The 26,396-nt window shown below is 43.1% G+C and overlaps 1 protein-coding gene across 7 annotated transcripts in view; it reads left to right on the top strand.

The window, feature by feature from the left end:
* The window catches only part of ddx4 (DEAD (Asp-Glu-Ala-Asp) box polypeptide 4), a 169,080-nt gene extending 151,803 nt beyond the window's left edge, over window positions 1-17,277 (top strand). For all 7 annotated transcript variants that reach the window (XM_078549653.1, XM_078549673.1, XM_078549668.1 and 4 more), the window contains one exon: window positions 16,944-17,277. In XM_078549653.1, the coding sequence (XP_078405779.1) occupies window positions 16,944-17,030 (87 nt within the window). In that variant the 3' untranslated portion in view covers window positions 17,031-17,277. The remainder of the gene's footprint in view (window positions 1-16,943) is intronic.
* Window positions 17,278-26,396: the final 9,119 nt, after the last annotated feature.

Here is a 26,396-nt window from a genome sequence, read left to right as displayed (position 1 = left end):
CTGAATGGCCTCCTTATGTGCTTAAAAAAAACATTTTTTGTTTCCATGATGAAATGAGGTCTCCCCTGCCACCCACCCCACCTCACCCCCTTTCACCTTCAGCTGCTGGTGTTGGATAATCTAAAACCATAGAGGAGCCATCTTGTAATGGAATTGACTTGAATAAACTTAACGCCATACTACACAAAGCTATGCTTGCAGATGCTAATGCTCATGCTTTATTATTCCTGTGTAGGTGTACTGTAAAGGAGGGAGGGAGCTGTCTGATTTATACAAGAGTCCTCCAATGCAAAAACAAACTGTTTGAAGATCCTTAGTTATGTAAATGTTCATGATGTGTTTTATCCTTTGGTAAGGTTCATACTCCCCAGTTTTGCTGGTTCTTGATATCCAAAAAGAGTTCATGTTGGGGCAGCCTTAAGAAAGATGAAAGAGGGAAAAAGGAAATGATAGACCGGTCAGCCTAACACCTGTTGTCAGGAAATTGCTAGTCTACAATTAGTGACTGAACAGCTTTAAAAATCCATGCTGGCTCCCTAAAGAGCTGAAAAATTTCAAGGGTATGTATTGCCTGGCGAACCTGATTTAAATTTGAGGTTCGTAATTGGCAGGGAGATGCCTGTGGATGTTGTTTATATGGACTCCCAGAAGGCATTTGGTAAAGTCCCTCATAAGAAAGTGATGGCTAAAATTGAAGCTCATGGGATTGGAGGCAAATCATTCACCTGGCTAGGAAATTGGTTGGGTCACAGGAGGTAGACAAGGGATAATGGGCAGGTACTGTAACTGACAAAGTCACTAGTGGTGAGGTATCAACTATTGTATTAATTAGCGACTTAAATGATGGCATAGAAAACCACATCCAAATTTGTCAATGGCACAAAGAAGATGGGTGGCATCGTAAACAGTCTAGATTAAAGTATGACCAAATAATATTGGTAGGTTTAAATGGGCAAGACTGTGGCAAATGGATTTTGATGTAGATGAATGTAAGGACCTAAAATAGATAGAACAGGGCGCTTTCTAAATGAAAAGCCATAAATAGTGGAGTCCAAAGAGACTTGGGAGTCCAGGTACATGGATCATTAAAATGTCATGAATAGATATTGAAAATAATCAAAAAGGCTAATGGAATGCTGGCCTTTACATCCACAGCAATAGAATACAAGGGTGTAGAAGTTATGCTTCAACTGAACAAAGCCCTGGTTAGACCACACCTGGAATATTGTGAGCATTCTGGATACTGCATCTTGGGAAGGTGTGGGGAGAATTCCCATACCCCTCCCTGGGTTACACGTCCCTGGCATGCAGCCGTTTCAATCCTCCTTTTTTTCATTCTAAAATTACAAGATGAGACGCTGACACCAGAATTTGGTTGCAAACCCATTTCCAGTGCTCTTTTTAATGAGTAAAAATACAATAGACAAAATTTACTTGCAATGTCCAGGTATGCTCACTATCACCCACCTTCCATTGGTCAAGTGGGTTCTGCATAGCCGGTGACCAGTCAAACTCCTCAACCTGTGTCTGTCTGCAGATCAGCTGTCTTCTCTCTTCTTCCCCTGGGGTCTGACACTCTGGTGCTCTTCTTCCCTGATTTAAAGCTGAGGTTTTCATACCCTTCTTTGCTGCTGGGTTCCTTTCTTCATGCAGGCAGGATTTCAAGTGGCCACTGTGATCTAATCAGTTGGTGAGTGACCTCACCCATTGTGGCCACATTTACTGTGATCTAATTAATTCAGCAATTTATGCCCTGGCCTTTGTTGATTATTTATTCTAATAGGGCACAGTAATGGGTGTGAAACCGTACAAATATCAGTATTTGATAATGCTAAATGGTATAGCAATGCCATTTAGTTCTGGGGTCAAAGTTCCTTCTGCAGTTTGCTGAGGCCCGCTAAATTGTCCCCAGGTCAATTAACTCTTACAGTCCTCCCTTTAATATCTTTTCTCTCGCAGGGAGGGAGATACAATCTCCGGTCTCTTCGCCTGTCCTTCTGCTGATCATTTGAGTGATTAGTGAGCATACCTTTCCACTTAAAATTAAACAATTTACTTTTCCCCCTTCCTTTTGCAAAACTTTTACTTGTTTATGCAGTTTAGCTTTGGCAATCATATGTATAAAGTGACATTGTAATATTTATACATATACAACTATAATTGACTGACCAATATATGTGGAATTATCCTGATCCATGGTGGAACTCATAATAATGCTAATATAAAACAAAAACAGAAATACCTGGAAAAACTCAGCAGGTCTGGCAGCATCGGCGGAGAAGAGCAAAGTTGACATTTCGAGTCCTCATGACCCTTTAACAGAACTAAGTAGAAATAGGAAAGGGGTGAAATATAAGCTGGTTTAAGAGAGGGGGGGTGGTGGTTGATGGGTCAAGCAAGCAGTGATAGGAGGAGATAACCAAAAGATGTCACAGACAAAAGAACAAAGAGGTGTTGAAGGTGGTGATATTATCTAAAAGAATGTGCTAATTAAGAGTGGAGAGCAGGACTAGCAAGGTAGCACTAGTGGGGGTGGCGTGAAATAAACGATGGGTGGAATACATTTAAAAATAATGGAAATAGGTGGGAAAAGAAAAATCTGTATAAATTATTGGAAAAAACAAAAGGGAGGGGGAAGAAACGGAAAGGGGGTGGGGATAGAGGAGGGAGTTCAAGATCTAAAGTTGTTGAACTCAATATTCAGTCCGGAAGGCTGTAAAGTGCCTAGTCGGAAGATGAGGTGCTGTGCCTCCAGTTTGCGTTGAGCTTCACTGGAACAATGCAGCAAGCCAAGGACAGACATGTGGGCAAGAGCAGGGTGGAGTGTTAAAATGGCAAGCGACAGGGAGGTCTGGGTAATGCTTGCGGACAGACCGAAGGTGTTCTGCAAAGCGGTCACCCAGTCTGCGTTTGGTCTCTCCAGTGTAGAGGAAACTGCATTGGGAGCAACGAATGCAATAGACTAAGTTGGGGGAAATGCAAGTGAAATGCTGCTTCACTTGAAAGGAGTGTTTGGGCCCTTGGACGGTGAGGAGAGAGGAAGTGAAGGGGCAGGTGTTGCATATTTTGCGTTTGCATGGGGAGGTGCCGTAGGTGGGGGTTGAGGAGTAGGGGGTGATGGAGTGGACCAGGGTGTCACGGAGGGAACGATCCCTACGGAATGCTGCCGGGGGGGTGAAGGGAAGATGTGTTTGGTGGTGGCATCATGCTGGAGTTGGCGGAAATGGTGGAGGATGATCCTTTGAATGAGGAGGCTGGTGGGGTGATAAGTGAGGACAAGGGGGACCCTATCATGTTTCTGGGAGGGAGGAGAAGGCGTGAGGGTGGATGCGCAGGAGATGGGCCGGACACGGTTGAGGGCCCTGTCAACTACTGTGGGTGGAAAACCTCGGTTAAGGAAGAAAGAAGACATGTCAGAGGAACTGTTTTTGAAGGTAGCATCATCAGAACAGATGCGACGGAGGTGAAGGAACTGAAAGAATGGGGTGGAGTCCTTACAGGAAGCGGGGTGTGAGAAGCTGTAGTCGAGGTAGCTGTGGGAGTCTGTAGGCTTGTAATGGATATTGGTGGACAGTCTATCACCAAAAATTGAGACAGAGAGGTCAAGGAAGGGTCAGAGATGGACCATGTGAAAATGATGGAGGGATGGAGATTGGAAGCAAAATTAATAAAATTTTTCCAGGTCCCGACGAGAGCCTGAAGCAACACCGAAGTAATCATCGATGTACCGGAGAAAGAGTTGTGGGAGGGGGCTGGAGTAGGACTGGAACAAGGAATAATGCTGTTGTGATGTTTTAAAACTGTCCATCAAATCAGTATAATGCTCAGGTAATAAAGGTATGTTATAACCAAATCCCAGTACATAACTTCACAGTTCCAATTCTGAGATTGGACTATTTACAGTAATATTAATGGGCAAGTGGAGTCCACTGACAAACTGAGTGAAGACTTGGAGTTTGGTGAGAGGGGAGTTTTAAGTGTTAATTTTGCTCTCAAAATCTAATCTACTCTAATTAGCAGCAACTGGAAAATGCTGTGTAAGCGGGCTAAGTTCTCTTCCTTGCAGTTTAGACAGGGTAAACTCACTCTCAGCTGTAGGAGCTGAGTAGTTAATTAGCTAACTGGTTGAATCTGGTTACTGTAGCCCGTTCAGTTTACTATAAATTCAGGGCTCTTTCGTGCAGCTTTGGCAAATGGAGTGCAGCTGATAAACTGAGTGTGGACTTGGAGTTTGGTGAGAGGGGTGTTCAGGGAAGTGGGGGGAGAGGAAGGAGTTATTCGTTCCCCCTTTCAATCTTTCTGACCACATAGAAATTGGTTCTTGCTCTACTACAGGGAAATGAGCGAGCTGTTTGGTGAGTATCTGGTAAGTGGGTAAGTTCTATTCTATCCCTAAGGTTTAAACTAGTACACAAATTGGTGGGAAAGTTAATCAGATATATAAGAAAGTAACATTAAATAAATGATATATTTAAGTAATGATTTAAAACACTTTAAGAATGGCAGGACTGGTGATGTGTCAAGGCTGCAGCATGTGGGATCTCCTGGATGACCTTGTGATCCATGGCAAACACGTCTGCAGTAAGTGTTTGTGACTTGAGGAACTTCGGCTCAGTTATTGAGCTGGAGGCTGAGCTGCAGACTCTGACACATCAGGGAGGGGGAAAGTTACCTGGATGTTTTATACCAGGAGGCAGTCACACCATTTGGGATAGGGTCTTCTGATTTGGTCAGTGGCCAGGGACAGGAGGGTGTGACTGAGTGAGGCAGGTAAGGTGACCCAGAGGCAGGAGTGTGAGCCTCTACAATTGTCCAACAGGTTTGAGGTTCTAGATTAGAGTGGACCATGACACTGGTACAGGAAGCCATCCAAATGTGGGCAGCAAAAAGGAATGTAGTGGTAGTCAGGGACAGTATAGTAAGGGGGATTGACACTTCTCTGAAACAAAGAGCAAGAGTCCAGACTGCTTTGTTGCCTGCCTGGTGCCAGGGTTCAGGACACCTGCTCAGGGTTGGAGAGGAACTTGCAGTTGGAGGGGAAGGATCTAGTGGTCATGGTCCATGTAGGTACCAATGACATAGGCAGGATGAGGAAGGAGGCTCTACATAGTCAGTATGACAAGCTAGGCACCAAATTAAGAAGCAGAACCTCAAAGGTAATTTCAGGATTATTACCTGAGCCACGTGCAAATTGGCAAAGGACAAATCAGATTAGAAAAATTAATGTATGGCTCAAAGACTGGTGTGGGAGAAGTGGGTTCCAGTGAACATACAAACAAGGAGTGGGAGTCGGCCGTTCAACCCCTCGAGCCTGCTCCACCATTTAACGATCGTGGCTGATCTGATAGTAACCTGAAATCTGCATCCCCACACCCCGATAACATATCTCCCCCATGCTTACCAAGCATCTATTCACTGCTGCCTTAAAAATATTCAGACCCTGCTTCCACCACCTTTTCAGCAAGAGAGTTCCAAAGACACTCAAACCTCTGAGTGAAAAAAATTTGCCTCACCTCTGTTTTAAATGGGTGACCCCTTATTTTTGAGCAGTGACCCCCTAGTTCTAGATTCTTCCACAAGAAGAAACATCCTCTCCACATCCACCCTTTCAAGACCCCCTCAGGTTTCAGTCAAGTCGCCTCTTACTCTTCTAAACTCCAGCAGATACAAGCCTAGTCTGTCCAACCTTTCCTCATAAGACAACTCACCCATTCCAGGTATTAATCTGGTAAACCTTCTCTGTTTGTGGGGCACTGGCACCAGTAATGGGGAAAATGGATCTGTACCATTGGGATGGTCTACACCTGAACTGTGCTGCGGCTGGTGTCCTCGTGAGCTGCCTAACTAGGGAAGTAGAGAGGGTTTTAAATTGAATAGTGGGGGCAAGGGATCAAATTTGGGAAGATGTGAAAGCCAAAGAGTAGAGACAAGGCAAGAGGGACAGGTGTTAATATGGGAAATGATAAACAGACTCTGACGAGAAGGGACAGAGTGCAATTTTGAGTAAATCAGCTGATGAGGCTGGACGCTACAAAAATAACAAATAATAAAAGGACCAAACTAAAGTCTCTATCTAAACACACGTAACATTGGAACAAAGCTGATGATCTGATAGCGCAAATAGATATAAATAAGTACGGCCTGATAGCCGCTACAGGATGACATGGATTGGGTCCTGAATATTGAAGGGTGCATGACATTTAGGAAGGACAGGAAGTTAGGAAAAGGTGGAGAGGTGGCTCTGTTACTTAACGATGGTATTAGCACAATAGAGAGGGATAACCTAAGTTCAGGAAACCAAGATGTAGAAGTGGTTTGGATTGAGATGAGGAATGATAAAGGCAAGAAGTCATTTATGGGAGTGGTGCACAGGCTTCCTAATTGTAACTACACAGTAGGGCAAGAGTATAAAAGAAGAGAAAATGGGAGCTTGCCAGAAAGGTACAGCAATAATCATAGGGGATTTTAATCTACATATAGACTGGAAAAATCAGATGGGCAAAAGCCGTCTAGATGAATTCATGGAATGTTTTCGGGATAGTTTCTTAGAATAGCATGTTCTGGAGCCAACCAGAGAGCAGCCTATGCTAGACCTGGTATTGTGCAATGAGAGAGGATTAAATGATAACCTCCTAGTGAAGGCACACCAAGGTAGCAGTGATCATAATTTGATTGAATTTTGCATTCATTTTGTGGGAGAAACGAGTGTGTCAAAGACTGGCATTTTAAACTTTAAAGGTAATTATGAGGGCGTGAAAGCAGAGCTAACTAAAGTGAACTGGTAAATTAAGTTAAGGGATATGTCAATAGAAGTTCAGTGGCAGACATTTAAAGGGATGTTTCAGAATACACAGAATACATACATTCTAATGAGAGAGAAATTCCAATGGTAGGACCCACCATCCGTGGTTAACTAAAAAAGTTAAAGACTGGATCAAATTTAAAAAGTATATAATTTCGCAAAGACGGGTGGCAGGTCAGAAGATTGGAAAGAATATAAAGGACAGCAAAGAATGCCTAAAAGATTAATAAGGAGGGAAAAACTAGAGTATGAGAGAAAGCTAGCTAGTAAAATAAAATAAAGTTAGATAGTAAGAGTTTCTATAGATATTTAAATAAGAAAAGTTAAAGTAAGTGTGGGCCCTATAAGAGTACGTCTGGGGAATTGATAATGGAAAGTAGGGAGATGGTGGATGAATTAAACAAGTATTTTGCTTTGGTCGTCACTATGGAGGACACGAGTAACATCCCGGAAATAGATGTAAATTAGGAAATGGAAGGGAGAGAGGAACTCTGGAAAATTACAATCACAAAGGAAGTGGTATTGAGCAAATTGGGGTTACGGGCTGAGAAATCTCCAGGTATGGATGGACTTCATCCTACGGCCTTGAAAGACGTGGCTAGTGAGATAGTTGATACACTGGTTTTAATTTTCCAAAATTCCCTAGATTTGGGGAAGGTTCCATTAGATTGGAAAATAGCAAATATTTATTCGAAAAGGGAGGGAGACTATAGGCCAGTCAGCCTAAAATCTGTCATGGAAAATGTTAGAAGCTATTATTAAAGATGTTGTAGCAGTGTACTTAGAAAAATTCAAGGCAATCATGCAGAGTCAACATGGTTTTGTAAAAGGGAAATCATGTTTAACCAATTTATTGGAGTTCTTTGAAGAAGTCACATGCGCTGTACATAAAGGGGAACCAGTGGATGTACTGTACTTTGTCACAACCTATTGGGGATAGTGTGCTGTAATATCAAGCCCCACTGTTCCCCGAGCCGTGACAAATGTGAAAAAATTTGATCAAACCACCAGATTGTCTAATTTAGGTTAACAGAATACAAGCACCAGGTTTGTAAACTTATTAAGTAAATAATTGTTTATTGAACAAATGTCATTAACCAGTGGCAAAAGAGAGAAATATGAACTGCTAATTTCTAACTCTATAACGTAAACTCTACCCCTTAAATCCCTATATACACACCTACAAGACAAATGGATTTTGAGGGTGGGATAAAGGAATTCAATAGCACCAATTCCAGAGTACGGGATTCAGTGGCTTGATTTTGATCGATGGCTTCCAAATTCCTTTCAGTTCTTGTTGATGACACGAGGTGGTCTTTCAGTATTCAGTTCACTGGTTGAGTACTTGCCTTTCAATGTCTCGAACAGTGAAAGGGGTTTCCAGAGAGAAAGCAGGTTATAGAGATATGAAGAGAAAAAGCCAACTATCCATTATTGTGGAATTACTGGAATCTTCCGCACACAGGAGAAAGAGGTTTTAGGTCTTGTTCCTTTCAGGCTAGGAGCTGTTCAGCTGCACTGCTGTTCACAAAAACCCTGGTCACCTGGTCAGCAGTCAATTAAAATGCTGTTGTCAGGCAGCTGCCTTGGTCCAGGACTCCTTTCCAGCACCATCCTGTCTTTCATAGCACACTCTGTTCCAGGAATAATATATATATAAATCTCTCTCATCCTGTTCTAGTGGACATGTCTTTCAACCTGCAGCCATTGTAATTCTAATCCACAGTCCAACAGAAAGGAGAATATATGATCCTTACAACTTAGATTTCCAGAAGGCATTTGATAAAGTGCGACATCAAAGGTTATTGCAGAAAATAAGAGCTCATGGTGTAGGGGGTAACATATTGAAATATAGAAACTAGGAGCAGGAATAGGCCATTCGGCCCTTTGAGCCTGCTCCGCCATTCATTATGATCATGGCTGATCATCCAACTCAATAGCCTGCTCCTGCTTTCTCCCTGTACCCTTTGATCCTTTCACCCCAAGAGCTATATCTAACTCCTTGAAAGCATACAATGCTTTGGTCTCAACTACTTTCTGTGGTAACGAATTCCACAGACTCACCACTCTCTGGGTGAAGAAATTTCTCCTTGTCTCAGTCCTAAATGGTCTACCCTATATCCTCAGACTGTGACCCCTAGTTCTGGACTCCCCCACCATCAGGAACATCCTTCCTGCATCTACCCTGTCTAGTCCTGTTAGAATTTTATAGGTTCCTATGAGGTCCACCCTCATTCTTCTGAACTCCAGCGAATATAATCCTAATCAACTCAATCTCTCCTCACATGTCAATCCCGTCATCCCAGGAATCAGTCGGGTAAACCTTCGCTGCACTCCCTCTATAGCAATTACACCCTCCTCAGATAAGGAGACCAAAACTGCACACAATATTCCAGGTGTGGTCTCACCAAGGCCCTGTGCAATTGCAGCAAGACATCCCTGTTCCTGTACTCGAACCCTCTGGCTATGAAGGCCAACATACCATTTGCCGCCTTTACCGCCTGCTGCACCTGCATGCTTACCTTCAGCGACTGGTATACAAGGACACCCAGGTCTCGTTGCACATTCCCCTTTCTCAATTTATTGGCATGGATAGAAGATTGGCTTGCTAATAGGAAGCAGAGAGTTGGCATAAATGGGTCTTTTTCTGGTTGGCAGCATGTGACAAGTGGTGTCCCACAGGGATCAGTGCTGGGGCCTCAACTTCTTACAATTTATATAAAGGTGACTTGGATGAAGGGACCGAAGGAATGGCTGCTAAATGTGCTGACGGCACAAAGATAGGTCGGAAAGTAAATTGTGAAGAGGATGTAAGGAGGCTACAAAGTGACATAGATAGGTTAAGTGAGTGGGCAAAGATTTGGCAAATGGAGTATAATGTGGGAAAATGTGAAATTCATTTTGGCAGGAAGAATAAAAAAGAAGCTTACCTAAATGGTGAGAGATTGCAGAGCTCTGAGATTCAGAGGAACCTGGGTGTCCTAGTGCATACATCACAAAAGGTTAGTATGCAGGTACAGCAGGTAATTAGGAAAGCTAATAGAATGTTATCAATTATTGTGAGGGGAATTGATTACAAAAGTAGGGCGGTTGTGCTTCAGTTGTACTGGTCTCCTTATTTAAAGAAAGATGTAAATGCATTAGAAGCATTTCAGAGAAGTTTTACTGGACTAATACCAGGAATGGATAGGTTGTCTGACGAGAGGGCTGGACAGATTAGGCTTGTATCCACTGGAGTTTAGAAGAGTAAGAGGTGACTTAATTGAAACCTATAAGATCCTGAGGGGTCTTGACGGGGTGGATGTGGAGAGGATGTTTCCTTTTGTGGGAGAATCTCAAACTAGGGGTATCTGTTTAAAAATTATTGGTTTGCTCATCTAAGATAGAGATGAGAATTTTTCCTGAGGGTTGAGAGTCTTTGGAACTCTTCCTCAACAGGCGGTGGAAGCAGTGTTTGAATATTTTTAAGGCAGAGCTAGATCGATTCTTGATTTAACAAAGGGGTGAAAGGTTATCGGGGGTAGGCAGGAATGTGGGGTTGAGGTTACGTTCCGATCAACCATGATCTTATTGAATGGCGGAATGGGCTCGAGGGGCTGAGTGTGCTGGTCCTGCCCCTGCTCCTAACTTGTATGTTCGTATTTAGTTTCATGGTAATGTAATGGAGTGACAACCGTAGGCCCAATTTGCATGCACTACATTGGGAATGTGTACAGAAGGTTGGGTTATTAATGGCACAAATGTTTTCCCATTTTACTTAAACTCCATATCCTGAGTGGTTAAACATTAGGTGCCGTTTCCAAGATATGAGGTCTGTGACCTCACATGGTTATCAGGGATAACTTCCAATAAGTAATTCATAGGTACTGTACCATTTAATGCACATGACCCTGTGGTGTTGGATCAAGGTGGAACATGCCTTCTCGTGCCTGATGACACCCCTCTATACTGGTGGTCATAATTTCCCCCTTTATCTCCACTGCATAATTCTCTGTGTAGATATTTCATAAAATACTCCTTGTTTTTAATCATGCCTCTTTTTTCCAATTGGTACAAGCCGAGGGGTACGTGCTGTTCCAGGCATCCTTAACACGATTCCCAAAATCTCAATTCGTATCTTCCCACACATTATGGGAATGGGGTAAGCTTCTGTGGTGGCTTGCAACTGGCATGGGTTCAGCCCCTGATCACAGGAACTCAAGGCTATCAAATTATCATTTATCCACTCAAGAACATCCTTTAACTGCTGAAAGTTTTCCCACGCATTCCCTGCTCAACCAACAACCACACATCACATGTCCATCATGTTGTGCTGCTTCAGCAGAAGGATTTTTATCTTCTGTGTTCCTGATTAATTATCTGTGACATCTTTTCCAATTTTTGAACTACTTCCTGTGTTTGGATGGTTATTATCTGATTCTCCCTTAACCCATCTGTTTCAATTGTAATGGTCTGCTTAAAATATTTCAATGAGCCTAATTTAAGGTCACTAAATTGTACTTGTAGCTGGACATTATCAAAGCTGTTAATTATCCAAGTGCCTGTATTTAAAGCAGTGGCTGCATCAGTTATTACACCTTGTTTTCTCCTGTCATGTTCCATGGTGCTCTCATTTCCTTACTTTCCCCAATGCTCAGAGAATTGCATTAATACTTGCTGCAATAATTTCTCATACAGTTGTTCAGTTTGGGGTTTACACATTGCAGGCAAATGTAATCTGGTAAGGTTCAGCATTACCAGTATCACTTCATAATATGCCCCATAATATAATTGTTTTCTGGTGGGGCATTACTAACCTGTTAGGTATTCCAGGAATTTGCTTTGGACATTCAGTTTTTCTTCTGTAACTGAAGGCTTTGGAGGAGGTTGTTTTCCCTTAACTCTTGGTTCAATTCCCTTCAAGCTCCCAGGCAGCCTGGCTGTTATACATGAGTCACCTGAACTGCCCCAATTAATACAAATCCCTTCACTATCCTGCACCATTGTTTCAAGGTTATGGCAGCAGTGTTAGTACATGAGGGATTGCTTCCCTTAATACACAATTATATCCCTTCCTTTTCCTTCCACCACTTTTGTCCAACAAAATTTATTCTATTCTGCTCTTGTGTTGCTGGTATTCCTCACTGTCTCCCAAGGGGAAGTATAATTCTCTTTTTCCGCAACTTCCTTCTTCAGCCAGATATGATGACCAATATCTTCAGTGCTGTTGGAGCATGGAATACACACACCCTTCCCCTCCTCTACATTGAATGGGGTGGCTACTATGGTAATATTGATATCACAGCTCGCACATCTGAGAATATTGGTTGGTTTTGACTACTACTGCCCAACCATCCCTGCCAGACACCCTGATGTACTTATGGTGGACCCATTACCCATCAAAGATTTTCCTGATTGGTTTACTTTCGGCAGACTGTGGCTGTTGCAGAGATATACTTTAGACTCTTTGGTATCTCTCCATGTTGCCTGAGCAACTAATACATTACTGAATAGCCCAATCATCCAGAGTGGCTTCATCCTTCCATCTTGATTGTTCCTGCAAGAGAAAACATACATGGCTCTGTGAGGCTTCCTATCACAGGTCGAGTAATTAATTTTCAAGGCATTTTTTTCTTTCTTTAGTCAACTGCGTGGGTGAGGGAGTGGTGTTAGGACCTGCTCTTTTCCACACAGCAATACCCATTGGTGTATTCCTTGGTGGTCATCCCGGAGGTGGTGGTGGGATATAAGGCGCTTTTGTCTTCGACTCCTGACGTCGTCATCACCGTCTTCCCAGACACAAGGCATCGCCCATTCCAATTCACAATAGTGTCCAGTGGTACTCTCCATTTTGGTTTGTTTCAATTGTCTATCCTTCTGGTTCAGTTTACATTGATCAATGTGGAACCATTTTACCTTTTCCATCTGCACAGCATGCACCATAGTGCCTGCCTTGTCAGGTGTAGGGGCCTCGATACAATGGTTCAAACATACCCACCGGGGCATAGCTCCTCACCATTACTTGGTCTCCCACATACCTTGAATTTGCACTTCTTTTGATGGGCGTCCCCTCGCAGCTCCTGCAGTCGTTCCTTTAATGTTCTGCTCATTCTTTCCACAATCCCAGAGGATTGAGGATGATGGGCCACATGCCATTTCCCCATAATTCTTAAAAATGTTCAAGTTGTTTGCAAGATTTGCCCCGTGAAGTGGGATCCCTGATCTGATTCCATTATGTCTGTTAATCCCCATCTTGAGAATATCGCCTTTAAAGTTCTTGCTGTAAACAGTTTTTTAAAAAATTCATTTATGGGATATACGTGTCACTGGCTAGGCCAGCATTTATTGTCCATCCTTAATTGACCTTGAAGCTGGTGGTGAGCTGCTTTCTTGAACCGCTACATTCATGTGGTGTAGGTACACCACTGTGTTGTTAGGAGGGAGTTCCAGGATTTTGACCCAGTAATAGTGAAGGAACAGCAAAATATTTCCATGTATTGGTGTTCCCATGTGTCTGCTGCCCTTGTCCTTCTAAATGGTAGTGGTAGTGACTCAAAAAGGTTCCAAGGATCTCCTTCCGCTGCTCCTTTCGTGAGTTCATTTTTTTTTGTGACCTTCCCACCGGCCTTCACTCTTAGTGTGCTCTGACCTTGTGACTGACCTTGTGGATGTAGTACTCTTAATTAGTCCCTTCAGTTACCCCTAGTATAGCTTGTAACAGGGTTGCTAACGTCGGAGGCTTACCATTTGCTGAGGTAAATCCCCGCCTGGCCCAAATTGCCAGATATTCAGTGCAGGAATTACAGGTAAATGTGGAATCTGAACATATGGTGTATGACACTGGAAACTCTTAAGGGGTGAGTACATACGCTATGGCTGCCATTTAAGCCTGGTGAGCACTCGTACTGTTGGGCAATTTTACTTTCTTCTGTGTTCCTCTTTTGGGATACCAACTTCCACATCTGGCCTTGACCCCCCTCCCTGTTCTATGTAACCAGATCCATCTACGTAGATGTCTCTCTCCTCGAGGTGTACTCCAGCCCGAAACCCATGTCCAAATGCAGCAAGACCTGGACAATATCCAGGCTTGAGCTAACAAGTGGCAAGTAACATTCGCGTCACACAAGTGTCAGGCAAAGACCATCTCCAAGAGAGAATCCAACCATCGCTCCTTGATGTTCAATGGCATTACCACCGCTGAATCCCCCACTATCAACATCCTGGGAGTTACCATTGACCGGAAACTGAACTGGACCAGCGATATAAATACTGTGGCTACAAGACCAGGTCAGAGGCTAGAAATCGTGCGACGAGTAACTCACCTCCTGACTCCCCAAGCCTGTCTCCACCATCTACAAGGCACAAGTCAGGAGTGTGATGGAATACTCCCCACTTGCCTGGATGACTGCAGCTCCCACAACACGCGAGAAGCTTGACACCATCCAGGACAAAGCAGCCCGCTTGATTGGCACCACATCCACAAACATTCACTTCCTCCACCACCGACGCACAGTAGCAGCAGTGTGTACCATCTACAAGATGCACTGCAGGAATTCACCAATGCTCCTTTGACAGCACCTTCAAAACCCACTACCATGTAGAAGGACAAGGGCAGCAGATAGATGGGAATGCCAGCACCTGGAAGTTCCCCTCCAAGTCACTCACCATCCTGACTTGGAAATATATTGCTGTTCCTTCACTGTTGCTGGGTAAAAATCCTGGAACTCCCTAACAGCACTCTGGGTGTACCCACACCACATGGACTGCAGTGGTTCAAGAAGGCAGCTCACCACCACCTTCTCGAGGGCAACTAGGGATGGGTAATAAACGCTGGCCCAGTCAGCAAAGCCCTCATCCCGTGAATGAAGTTTTTTTTAAAAAAAACACCTGTAGTCTCCCATACACCTTCCTCTGTACAAGTGTGAGGACTTCTTGAGTACAGGAGACTGGCTGATTGCTTTGGTTTGCTCAACCGTTCTATTTTCAGCGACATTTGATTCAACAATAAAGCCCGCCTGGCTATTCTAGCATTATTTATGGTGCTGTCCTGAATTCTTCCCTCTAGTAACAGTCTTACTGGTGTGTGACAGGTGAGCAAAGTCGCTGATTGCCCACTGATTAAATATTTCAAAATGCTTCACCGCCCAAAAGGTAGCCAGCAGATGGAGTTTGCATATAGAATACCCCCTTCTCTACCAGAGACGTATGCTACTGGTCTCCATTTATGGCGCCTTTCTTGAGTTAGTACTGGACTTAGACTTATATTGCTAGCTGCCACCTCCAATTGAAGGGGGATCTTCGGGTCAACAATTTCCAACGTGGGGGCTGCTTGCAATCTCTGTTTAATTTCCTCAAAGGCCTGATGCTGTTCTTCGCCACCCCACCCCCGCCATTCCCAATTGACCCCTTTCCTTAATAGAGCTAACAGGGGCTGTGTAATTACTGCATAGTCTTTGATAAACTCCCTATAATACCCTGTCAATCCCAGAAAGGATCTTAGACCATGTGCATCCTCTGGCACTGGTAAATTCTGCACATCCTTGCGCTTAGCTTCATCTGTCCCTCGTTCCCCTAGTGACAAGGTCAATCCTAAAAACTGTACTGTGGTATGTCCTATTTGAGCCTTTCTCGGGTTCACTTTTAACCAGCTTCTTTAAGGATCTCTAGCAGTTCCCCCAATAGTTGTTCATGCTCCTTTTCCTCCTTTGTGTACAACAGGAGGTCATCCACATACTGTGTCAATTGTTCAGGCTGGCTAAACCCTTGCAGGGCTTTTGTCATATGCTGGTGGAATATGGTGGGATTATTGTGGAGCCCTGGCACTAAACACGTCCGTGTGTACTGCTGTTCCTTAAAAGTGAATGCAGATTTGTACTGGTCCTCTTCCTTTACTGGCACTAACCAAAATCTATTGGAGATGTCCAGGACTAAATATCTTAGCTGAGGCTGGAATCTGAACCAACAGTTGTGCTGCTGCTGCTACTGTGGGTGAACAAGGGGGTATATGTTTGCTAAATACCCGTTAGTCAACTGTCAACCGCCATGAGCCGTTGTGTTTCCTGACTGGCCAAATAGGCGAGTTTACATGAGTGGCCAAGGCTCTCGGAACTCCTTGGTCCAGCAAGGAATTTACCTTGTTTCAATACCTTGTTCTGCTTCCCTGCCGTTTTATTAAATAAATAATAAATAGATCTTAATAAGGAGCCACTGAAGAATATAATGGGAGTTTAATGAGTTTCTAGGGATAGGCCATCGACCAATATTCAGGATAAGCCCACTGTCGTCTACCTTGACTACACTTACTCAAAGCCTCTTCCTGTATGGACTCTTCTCCCTGTTTCTCAGTCTTTGTCGCACCCTGTTCAGATGCTTTCAATATGTTTTTATTTCCTCCAATTTAGGATTCCCCGCCTTTGTGGTTGACATGGTCTTGGAGCTTGTTCGTTCTGTTTCACACAATTCTGCCTGCACACCTTCCCCTCCCTCCCAAAATCATGGTAGGACTCCCAGCAGCCAACCCCTCTTCCCCTGTCCCATATTCAGTGATGCAACCCCCAAACACACCCCTCCCCTCTTAGCATTCTGAAGGGACCATTCCCTTCACAACACCCAGGTCTGCTCCTTGGTGTTCCCCAACACCCCCTCCCTTTCCATGCGAGTGCAGTAATAATTGCTTATTAAATTTTTTTGTGATTTTTAAAAGTTAATCTGAGAAAATAATGCAAGTGATTGAGAACCTATGGAAGTAACAAGGCAATATTGTTGATTATTTTGGTGCGGTTCTTTCTGGGTGTTTTTTTTTCTTCAGAAAGTTAGGATGTGACTTTTGTGGAACAACCTGTCTTAATTTGTAGGTTCTTTCAACTGATCTTAAAAATCAGTTGGATTTAATGTGAAATGATTGTTTTGTTAAATTTCCTAAAACTGGAATTTCTGCATTTCACTAAGTGTATTCAATTTTTTAATTATACTTGTAGAAATGCAGACACTTCACAGGAGCAAGTTATTTTGAATGGCAACTTGCAGAATGCTGTGTGTTTTATTAAATAATATTATTTGGAATAGTTCCTACTATTTTTTTAATATACAAATATCTGAACTACAAACCACTGAATGATCTCCTTTTCTCCTCTTCCCACTTTTTTTTTTGTTGTTGTTGTAGGGCTTGGGTGTAAACAGGAACTTCAGTGGCTACGAAACAAATATACCAGTGACATATGGAGGAAACGACGAAGATACCTGGGACTAACTCCAATACCTAATTTGCTTAGAACTCTAAATCAATGTCCTCTAAAGATTACTAGTATTAGTAATTTGAAGAAAGTTTTCATTGTTGACTTGTTTTGTAGGGAACTTATTTCTAAGATTGTAAGTGTTTACATTCAGTTGTGCACATTTTTGCTTTAATATTTAAGTTGTATCACAGTGGTCAGATATTGCAATGCCTTTTTTGGTTATCTGTATAACTTGGGAAATAAAGTGCAAGATAGGGTTAATGTTGTTTAGTGATTTGCAAAGCCCATTATGTCTCATTATTTTTGAATGTGGTCTTTAATTTGAAGGGGAAGCCATACCACCTCCATACACTGTTTACATAGGATTATCGCCAGTTAAGTGTACATTACCATTAACAACAGCTTGCATTTATTTAATATAAAACTAATCCGAAGGTGCTTAACAAGGACGTTATTGAACAGCATGAAAGGCGCACGAAAGCCAGCCAGTCAGCATGAAACGCTCAGTGCTGCCGAGGTGCGAGCAGGCTGAGCGCAAGCGCTCAAGTGTGCGCATGCGCAAGGGTGCACAAAACCAAGTCAAATAAGCAGATATTAGGACAAGTGAGTGAAACGTTGGGCACAGAGATAGCTCTTAGGGAGCATCTTAAAGGAGAGTAGGGAGAGAATGCTAGAGCCTAGGGTCTATGCAGCTGAAGGCATGGCCACCAATAGTCGAGCCCTTATGTTGGAGTTGGAGGAAGCAAGACTGAGGCTTTGGGTTTGATACTGATTTTCTGGTGTGCACTAGTTGGAGTCATACCTAGCACAAAGGAAGATGGTTGTGATTGTTGGAGGTCAGTCATCTCAGCTCCATGACATCGCTGCAGGAGTTCCTCAGGGTAGTGTCTTCAGCCCAACCATCTTCAGCTGCTTCATGAATGACCTTCCTTCCATCATAAGGTCAGGAGTGGGGATGTTCATTGCTGATTGCACAATGTTTAGCACCATTCTTGACTCCTCAGATACTGAAGCAGTCCATGCCCAAATGCAGCAAGACCTGGATGATATCCAAGCTTGGCTGACAGTGGCAAGTAACATTGATGCCATAGAAGTGTCAGGCAATAACCATCTCCAACAAGAGAGAATCCAACCATTGCCCCTTAATGTGCAATGGCATTACTATCACTGAATCCCCCACTAGCAACATCCTGGGGGTTACCATTGACCGGAAACTGAACTAGACTAGCCATATAAATACCTGTGGCTACAAGAGCAGGTCAGAGGCTAGGAATCGTGCGACGAGTAACCTACCTCCTGACTCCCCAAAGCCTGTCGACCATCTACAAGGCACAAGTCAGGAGTGTGATGGAATGCGCCCCACTTGCCTGGATGAGTGCAGCTCTCACAGCACTCAAGAAGCTTGACACTGTCCAGGACAAAGCAGCCCGTTTGATTGGCACCACATCCACAACATTCACTCCCTCCACCACTGTTGCACAGTGGCAGCAGTGTGTATCATCTACAAGATACACTGCAGGAGTTCACCAAGGCTCCTTTGACTGCTACCGTCTAGAAGGACAAGGGCAGCAGATAGATGGGAACACCACCACCTGGAAGTTCCCGTCCAAATCGCTCACCATCCTGACTTGGAAATATGTCACTGTTCCTTCACTCGCTGGGTCAAAATCCATGAACTCCCTTCCGAACTGCACTGTGGGTGTACCTGCACCACATGGACTGCAGTGGTTCAAGAAGGCAGCTCACCACCACCACCTCGATCGAAGGCAACTAGGTATGGGTAATAAATGTTGGCCCAGCGAGCGAAGCCCGCATCTCATGAATGAATAATAAAATGTAAATGAGCCAATCCTGAGTTTGCTAAAAGCTACACTAACAAGATAATCAGTTAAATTCATAATGTGGCTCTTTTACACTTGCTCGAAGTAGCATATATTCATATGCAGGGATCCATTCTCTGCAAACAAAGGAATATGTTCAAATCATGCACCTTTTTTGAACCACCCAGGAGTCTGGGGAGCTATAGCTTCGCATTGTTTTCTCATGGCAACACCTCAGCCAATCAGATGACTTACCAATCAACCGGCACCCTTTCTACTGTGGTAAAAAATGTTATCATTGTTTTAAATTTGGCATTTTTTCATTTGTCTTGAGTGCAAGATGAATTGTTTCGGCAACGTATTTCTTCAGCAATATTCAACTTCAGTTATATTGAGAGTTGGGATTGCTCTCTTTGAGTGGAGAAGGCTAAGGTAACTTTTTAATCAAGGTGAAAATAGAGGGTTTTTATAGGATGACACTTAACTGCAGGAAGAAGGGTTGGTAGAGAATCATAGAATTGGTACAGCACAGGAGGAAGCCATTGAGCCCATGTAGGCTTCCTGCATAAGCAATTTAGCTAGTCCCACTAACCTGCCCTTTCTCTGTAGCCCAGAAAATTATTTTCTCTAAGTGCTTCTCCAATTCCCTTTTGAAAGCTATTATTGAATCCACCTCCTCTAGCCTTTCAGGTAGTGCATTCTAAATAGCAACCACTTGCAATGTAAAATTTTCCCTCATCGCATTTGATTCTTTTGCCAATCACTTTAACCAGAGGGCACGGATTCTAGCAGCGAAATTTTTATCATGCAACAAGTTGTTAAGATCTAGAAGCAAATTCAATATTCATTTTCAAAAAGGAATTGGTTTGTGCTTGATTGAAAAGGATAATTTTTTTATGGGGAAGAAACAAGAGAGTATTACTACTGGATAGCTCTTTCAAAGTTCCCGCACAGGCACAGCATGCTGATTGGCAGCCGTCTGTGCTGTGTGATTGTATGATGCATCCTGGCCCAAGAGTGAATTATTAAAATCAGCTGCAATAATTTTATTATTCTCAGTCACTGCCCTGATCTAGCTACAGATTCTCTTCCGTTTCACACCTATCTTGGATCTGTAAATCAACCCTGTTAACTTTTTTTCACTTTTAATTTCTAGCTATGTACTCTCAGAATATTGTTTATGTATGTCAGCGCTCTCTACAACTACATGTATTCCCTCCTCCGCCAATATTGCTGTTACTCTTCATAGTAATTTATGGCACAGGAGGCGGCCATATGAGCCATCGAGACTATGTTCTCCATGGAGCAAAAAGTCCCATTCCTCTGCTCTGTCCCCATATCCCTGCAAGTTTAGTTCCTTCAAGTGCCCATCCAGTGTCTTTTTAATTATAAACAAAAACAAAAATACCTAGAAAAACTCAGCAGATCTAACAGCATCTGCGAAGAGGAATACAGTTAATGTTTCGAGTCCGAATGACTCCATCAGAACTAAGGAAAAATAGAAAAGAGGTAAAATATAAACTGGTTTAAGGCGGGGGGGGGGGGCGCGGTGGGACAGGTAGAGCTGGATAGAGGGCCAGTGATAGGTGGAGATTGTCAAAAGATGTCAAAGACAAAAAGGACAAAGAGGTGTTGACGGTGGTGATATTAGCTAAGAAATGTGCTAATGGTGACATTAAGGGTAGAAAGCAGGACAAAAGGTACAGATAGCCCTAGTGAGGGTGGGGTGGGGGGAAGGGATCGAAATAGGCTAAAAGGTAGAGAGAAAACAATGGATGGAAATACATTTAAAAATAATGGAAATAGGCGGGAAAAGAAAAATATATATAAATTATTGGAAAAAAGGGGGATCAGAAAGGGGGTGGGGATGGAGGAGAGAGTTCATGATCTAAAGTTGTTGAACTCAATATTCAGTCCGGGAGGCTGTAAAGTGCCTAGTCGGAAGATGAGGTGCTGTTCCTCCAGTTTGCGTTGAGCTTCACTGGAACAATGCAGCAGGCCAAGGACGGGCATGAGAGCAGGGTGGAGTGTTGAAATGGCAAGCGACAGGGAGGTCTGGGTCATGCTTGCGGACTTTTATCTTTTTAATTATTGATTGTCTCTGCTTCCACTATCCTTGTGGGCAGCAAGCTTCTGGACATTACCACTTGCTGTTTAAACAAAAAATCTCTCTCCCATTACTCCACATCTCTTTCTCAAAATCTTAAATCTATGTCCTTGTTCTGTCATCTCATGGAAACCATTTTTCCTTGTCTACCTTATCCAAACCTGCCAATCTTTTAGACCTCTATCAAAACTCCCCTCAATCTCCTTTGCTTCAAGGAGAACAACCTCAGATTCTTCAGCCTAATCTTGTACTACAATCACCATTCCTGCAACCAGTCTGATAAATCTCATCCTTTCAAGGATACACACATTTTCCTTCTATGATTTGATAGCAGTGATTATCGACATGAAGGGAACCACAGTTTCAAAGCATACTGGTTGTAGTTTTGAAGCTCTTCTTATCTACTATCTCCTCAAAAAAAAATCTAACCCATTGTGTTCATTCTATAGTTCTTCTCAGTTTCCAGTCAAGAGCTCTAGTGCTATTAAATCAATATCTTCCTATAATAAAATGGTGGGAAATAATCTGGAGTGATTAGCAGCAATCAGCATTGCATAACATGCGTGTAATTTTTTGCTCTTTTTCCCTTCCTTGATCCTACCTTTATTTCTCTAGCTTCTGCTTGTTAATGGTCCGCTATATTTCCCCCCTCTATTCCACATATTGTATGCTGTCTTTTTTGCAAAGTTTTTATTTGTATACTAATCACTTTTCCCTACTTGCTCTTTCTCATTGCTTTATTTTCCCTGTATTGCCCATTTTAGATCAGAAGATTCTTAAGTTCATTGTTTATATTTCTGTCAGTACGTTAGCTTGCTTCCTATTCAGGCACAGCCTAACCTTGCAGAGGACCTCCTACCTTCCCAGAACAGATGCTAATGCCCTATACCTTTCTTGCATACCCTTTTACCCATGTGTTGAGTTCCCTAATTATCTCATCCTCTATTTTAAAGAATGTAAGAAATAGGAGCAGGGGAGGTGATGGCATAGAGGTGGAATTTGAATTCAATAAAAATTTGGAATTAAAAGTCATCATTAGACCATTGTCCGTTGCTGAAGAAAACCATCTGGTTCACTAATGTCTTTTGAGAAGGAAATCTTCTGTCCTTGCCTGGTCTGGCCTATATGTGACTCCAGACCTACACCAATGCGGTTGATCCTTAAATGCTGAACTGGCCTAGCAAGCCACTTGGTTGTAGCAAACCGCTACAAAGCCTCAAAAAAGGAATGAAACCGGACAGATGATCCAGCATCGGCCTAGGAATCGGAAACAACAATGGCAAACTCAGCCCTGCTGACCCTGCAAACTCCTCTTTACTAACATTTGGGGGTTTGTGCTAAAATTGGGAGAGTTTTCTCACAGATGAGTCAAGCCTGACGTAGTCAACCTCACGGAATCATACCTTACAGATAATGTCCCAGTCATCATCCTCAGATAATGTCCCATCACCATCGATGGATATGTCCTGTCCCAGCGGCAGGTTAGACCCAGCAGAGGTGACAGCACAGTGGTATACAGTTGGGATGGAGTTGCCCTGGGAATCCTCAACATCGACTCTTGACCTCATGAAGTCTCATGGCATCAGGTCAAACATGGGCAAGGAAACTTCCTGCTGATTACCATGTACCGCCCCCCCTCAGCTGATGAATCAGTGTTCCTCCATTTGGAGGAAGCACTGAGGATGGCAAGGGCGCAGAATATACTTTGGCTGGGGGACTTCAATGTCCATCAGCAAGGGTGGCTGAGTACTAAAGGACATAGCTGTAAGACTGCTAGGCTGTGAGGGAACCAACAAGAGGGAAAAACATACTTGACCTTATCCTTACCAACCTGCCTGCTGCAAATGCATCTGTTGTGACAGTATCACTGGGAGTGACCACTGCACAGTCATTGTGGAGATAAAGTCCCGCCTTCACATTGAGGATACTCTCCATCGTGTTTGGCACTACCACCGTGCTAAATGGGATAGATTTTGAACAGATGTTGCAACTCAAGACTGGGCATCCATGAGGGGCTATGGGCCGTCAGCAGCAGAATTGTACTCAAACACAATCTGTAAGCTCATGGTTTGGCATATCCCCCATTCTACCATTACCATCAAGCCACCGTGGCTCAATGAAGAGTGCAGGAACAGCAGCAGGCATACCTAAAAATGAGGTGTCAACCTGGCGAAGCTATAACAGGACTACTTGCATGCCAAACAGCATAAGCAGCAAGTGATCGATAGAGCTAAGCAGTCCTATATCCAATCCATAACCAACAGATCAGATCTAAGCTCTGCAGACCTGCCACATCCAGTCGTGAATGGTGGTGGACAACTAACAACTCACTGGGGGAGGGTTCACCAATATCCCTATCCTCAATGATGGGGGAGCCCAGCACATCAGTGCAAAAGATAAGGTTGAAGTATTCACAACAATCTTCAGCCAGAATTGCCGAGTAGCTGATTCAGCTTGGCCTCCTCCAGAGATCCTCAGCTTCACAGATGCCAGTGTTCAGCCAATTTGATTCACTCTACATGATATCAAGAAATGGCTGAAGGCACTGGATACTGCAAAGGCAAGGGGCCCTGACAATATTCCGGCAATAGTACTGAAGACTTGTGCTCTAGAACTTGCCGCGCCCCTAGCCAATCTGTTCCAGTATGGCTACAACAATGGCATCTACCCGTTCTTCCCCACCAAGCCTGCCCGACGAGGGCAAAATCCTGGCCCCTGAGAATTCAAAAATCTGTCTATCCCAGAATTAAATGCATTCAACAATGGAGCATTCGCAACCCTCTGGAGTAGACAATTCCAAAGATTCATAACCCTTTGAATGAAGTAATTTCTCCTCATCTCAGTCCTAAGTGATCAGCCCCTCATCTTGAGACTGTGCTTCCATGTTTTAGATTCCCCAATCAAGGGAAACAGTCTCTCAGCGTCCACCCTATCAAGCCCCTTCACAATTTTATAGATTTCAGTGAGATCGTGCCTCATTCTTCTGAGCTGCAGGGAATGTAAGCCCAATTTACTTAGCCTTTCATCATACAACAACCCCCCACATCCCAGATACCAATTTAGTGAACCTTTGTTGTACTATCTCCAATGCAAGTATATCCTTTCTTAAATGTGGAGACCAAAACTGCACACAGCATTCTCGATGCGGTCTCACCAAAACCCTGCACAACTGTAGCAAGATTTCTTTATTCTTGTACCCCAATCCCCTTGCAATAAAGGCCAACGTGACATGTGCCTTCCTAATTAATTGCTGCGCCTGCATGCTAACTTTGTGTTCCTTGTACAAGCACGCCCAAGTCTCTGAACATAAACACTTATAAGTTTCTCACCTTTTAAAAAATATTCTGCATTTTTATCCTTACAACTAAAGTGAATAACTTCACACTTCCCTGTATTATTACTCCATCTGCTATCTTGTTGCCCACACACCTAACCTGTCTATATCTCTTTGCAGCCCCGCTGTGTTCTCCCCACAGCTTACCTTTCCACCTAGGTTGGTATCATAGGCAAACTTAGGTACATGACTGTCTCTTCATCTAAGTCATTAATATAGATTGTAAATAGCTGAGGCCCCAGCACTGAGAACTCCACTATTCACTGCCTGCCAACTTGAAAAAGCACTGTTTATAGCCACTCTGTTTTCTATCTATTAATAATCCTCTATCCATGCTAATATATTATCCCCAACCCCATGAGCTCTTATCTTGCCTTTTAACTTTTTGTGCAGCACCTTATCAAATGCCTTTTGGAATTCCAGGTATACTAGATATACTGGTTTCCCTTTATCTGCCCTACTAGTTACATCCTCAAATAAATTCATTAAATTTGTCAAACAAGATTTCCCTTTAGTAAAACTATGTTGACTTGTTTAATCATAATATACTTATCTAATCATAATGGATTCCAGCATTTTCCTAACAACTGATGTTAGGTGAACTGGCCTGTAGTTCACTGTATTCTCTCCCTCCTTTCTTGAAAAGCAGTATAACATTTGCCAACTTCCAATCTCGTGGGACCACTCCTGAATCTAAGGAATTTTGGAAAATCATAGCTAGCACATCCACTATCTTTGTAGCTATGTCTTTCAGAACCCTAAAATGTAGGCCATCAGATCCCAGGGATTTGTTGGATTTTGGTCCCTCCAGTTTCTCCAGTGCTTAATCTCTGCTGATACTAATATTAATATATTCCTAATTTCCTCACTTTTTATCCTAGTTATCTAGCATGTGACGTGCTTTCTAATTTTTAAAACTATTACAAGACTTCAGGTCTTTTCCTTCAATGTTGTTGGCTATCATGTAGATCACAATGACTGACTGCTCTCTGACCTCTTCCATAATTTCTTTAAGTGTTTTCAAAAGACACCTTACGCTAGCCATGGGGAAGGAACTAAATATTCAGCACTCTCCGCTGCAGTGGGAGATAGTCTCCACTCCTCCCACTCTTAAGTCTCCAGCTACTGTGCTACATACGAACATACAAAATAGGAGCAGAAGTAGGCCATTCAGCCCCTCAAGCCTGCTCCGCCATTTAATAAGATCATGGCTGATTTGTTTGTGTTTTAGATTCCATATTCCCCTAATAACCTTTGATTCCCTTGCCTAACAAGAATCTAGCTACCTCCACCTTAAAAATAATATTCAATAACCCTGCCTCCACCGCCTTCTGAGGCAGAGTGTTGTGAAGTCGTATGACCCTCTAAGAGAAAAAAAAATCCTCCTCATCTCTGCCCTAAAATGGCGACCCCTTAGTTCTGGATTCACCCATAAGAGGAAACATCCTTTCCATGTCCAGCTTGTCAAGACTGTTCAGGATCTTATATACTTCAATCAAGTCAACCGTCAATCTTCTAAACTCCAGTGGAAACAAGCCCAGCCTGTCAAGCCTTTCTTCATAAGAGAACTCACTCATTCCAGGTATCAATCTAGTAAACCTCCTCTGAACTGCCTCCAACGCATTTACATCCTTCCTTAATAAGGAGACCAAAATTGCACACAGTATTTGAGAAGTGGTCTCACCAATGCCCTGTATAACTGAAGGTTAACATCCTTTTATGTTCAATTCCTCTCGCAATAAAGGATAGCATTCCATTAGCCTTCTTAATTACTTGTATCTGCATACTTTTTGTGACTCATACACTCAAATGCCTAGATCCCTCTGAACCTCAGAATTCTGCAGTCATTCTCCATTTAAGTAACACTCTGCTTTTTTATTCTTCCTGCCAAAGTGAACAACTTCACATTTTCCTACATTATACTCCATCTTCCAGATTTTTGCCCACTCATTCAACCTATCTATATCTGTCTTTAACCTCCTTATGTCCTCTTCACAACATACCTTCCTACCTATCTTTGTGTCATCTGCAAATTTAGCTACCATGCCTTCACTTCCCTCATCTAGGTCATTGAAATAATTTGAAAAAAGTTGAGGCCCCAACACAGACCCCTGCAGGA

The sequence above is a fragment of the Cetorhinus maximus genome, chromosome 1 (assembly GCF_964194155.1).
Source record: "Cetorhinus maximus chromosome 1, sCetMax3.hap1.1, whole genome shotgun sequence".
Classification (NCBI taxonomy): Eukaryota; Metazoa; Chordata; class Chondrichthyes; order Lamniformes; family Cetorhinidae; genus Cetorhinus; species Cetorhinus maximus.
This window is presented reverse-complemented; position numbering and strand designations above follow the sequence as displayed.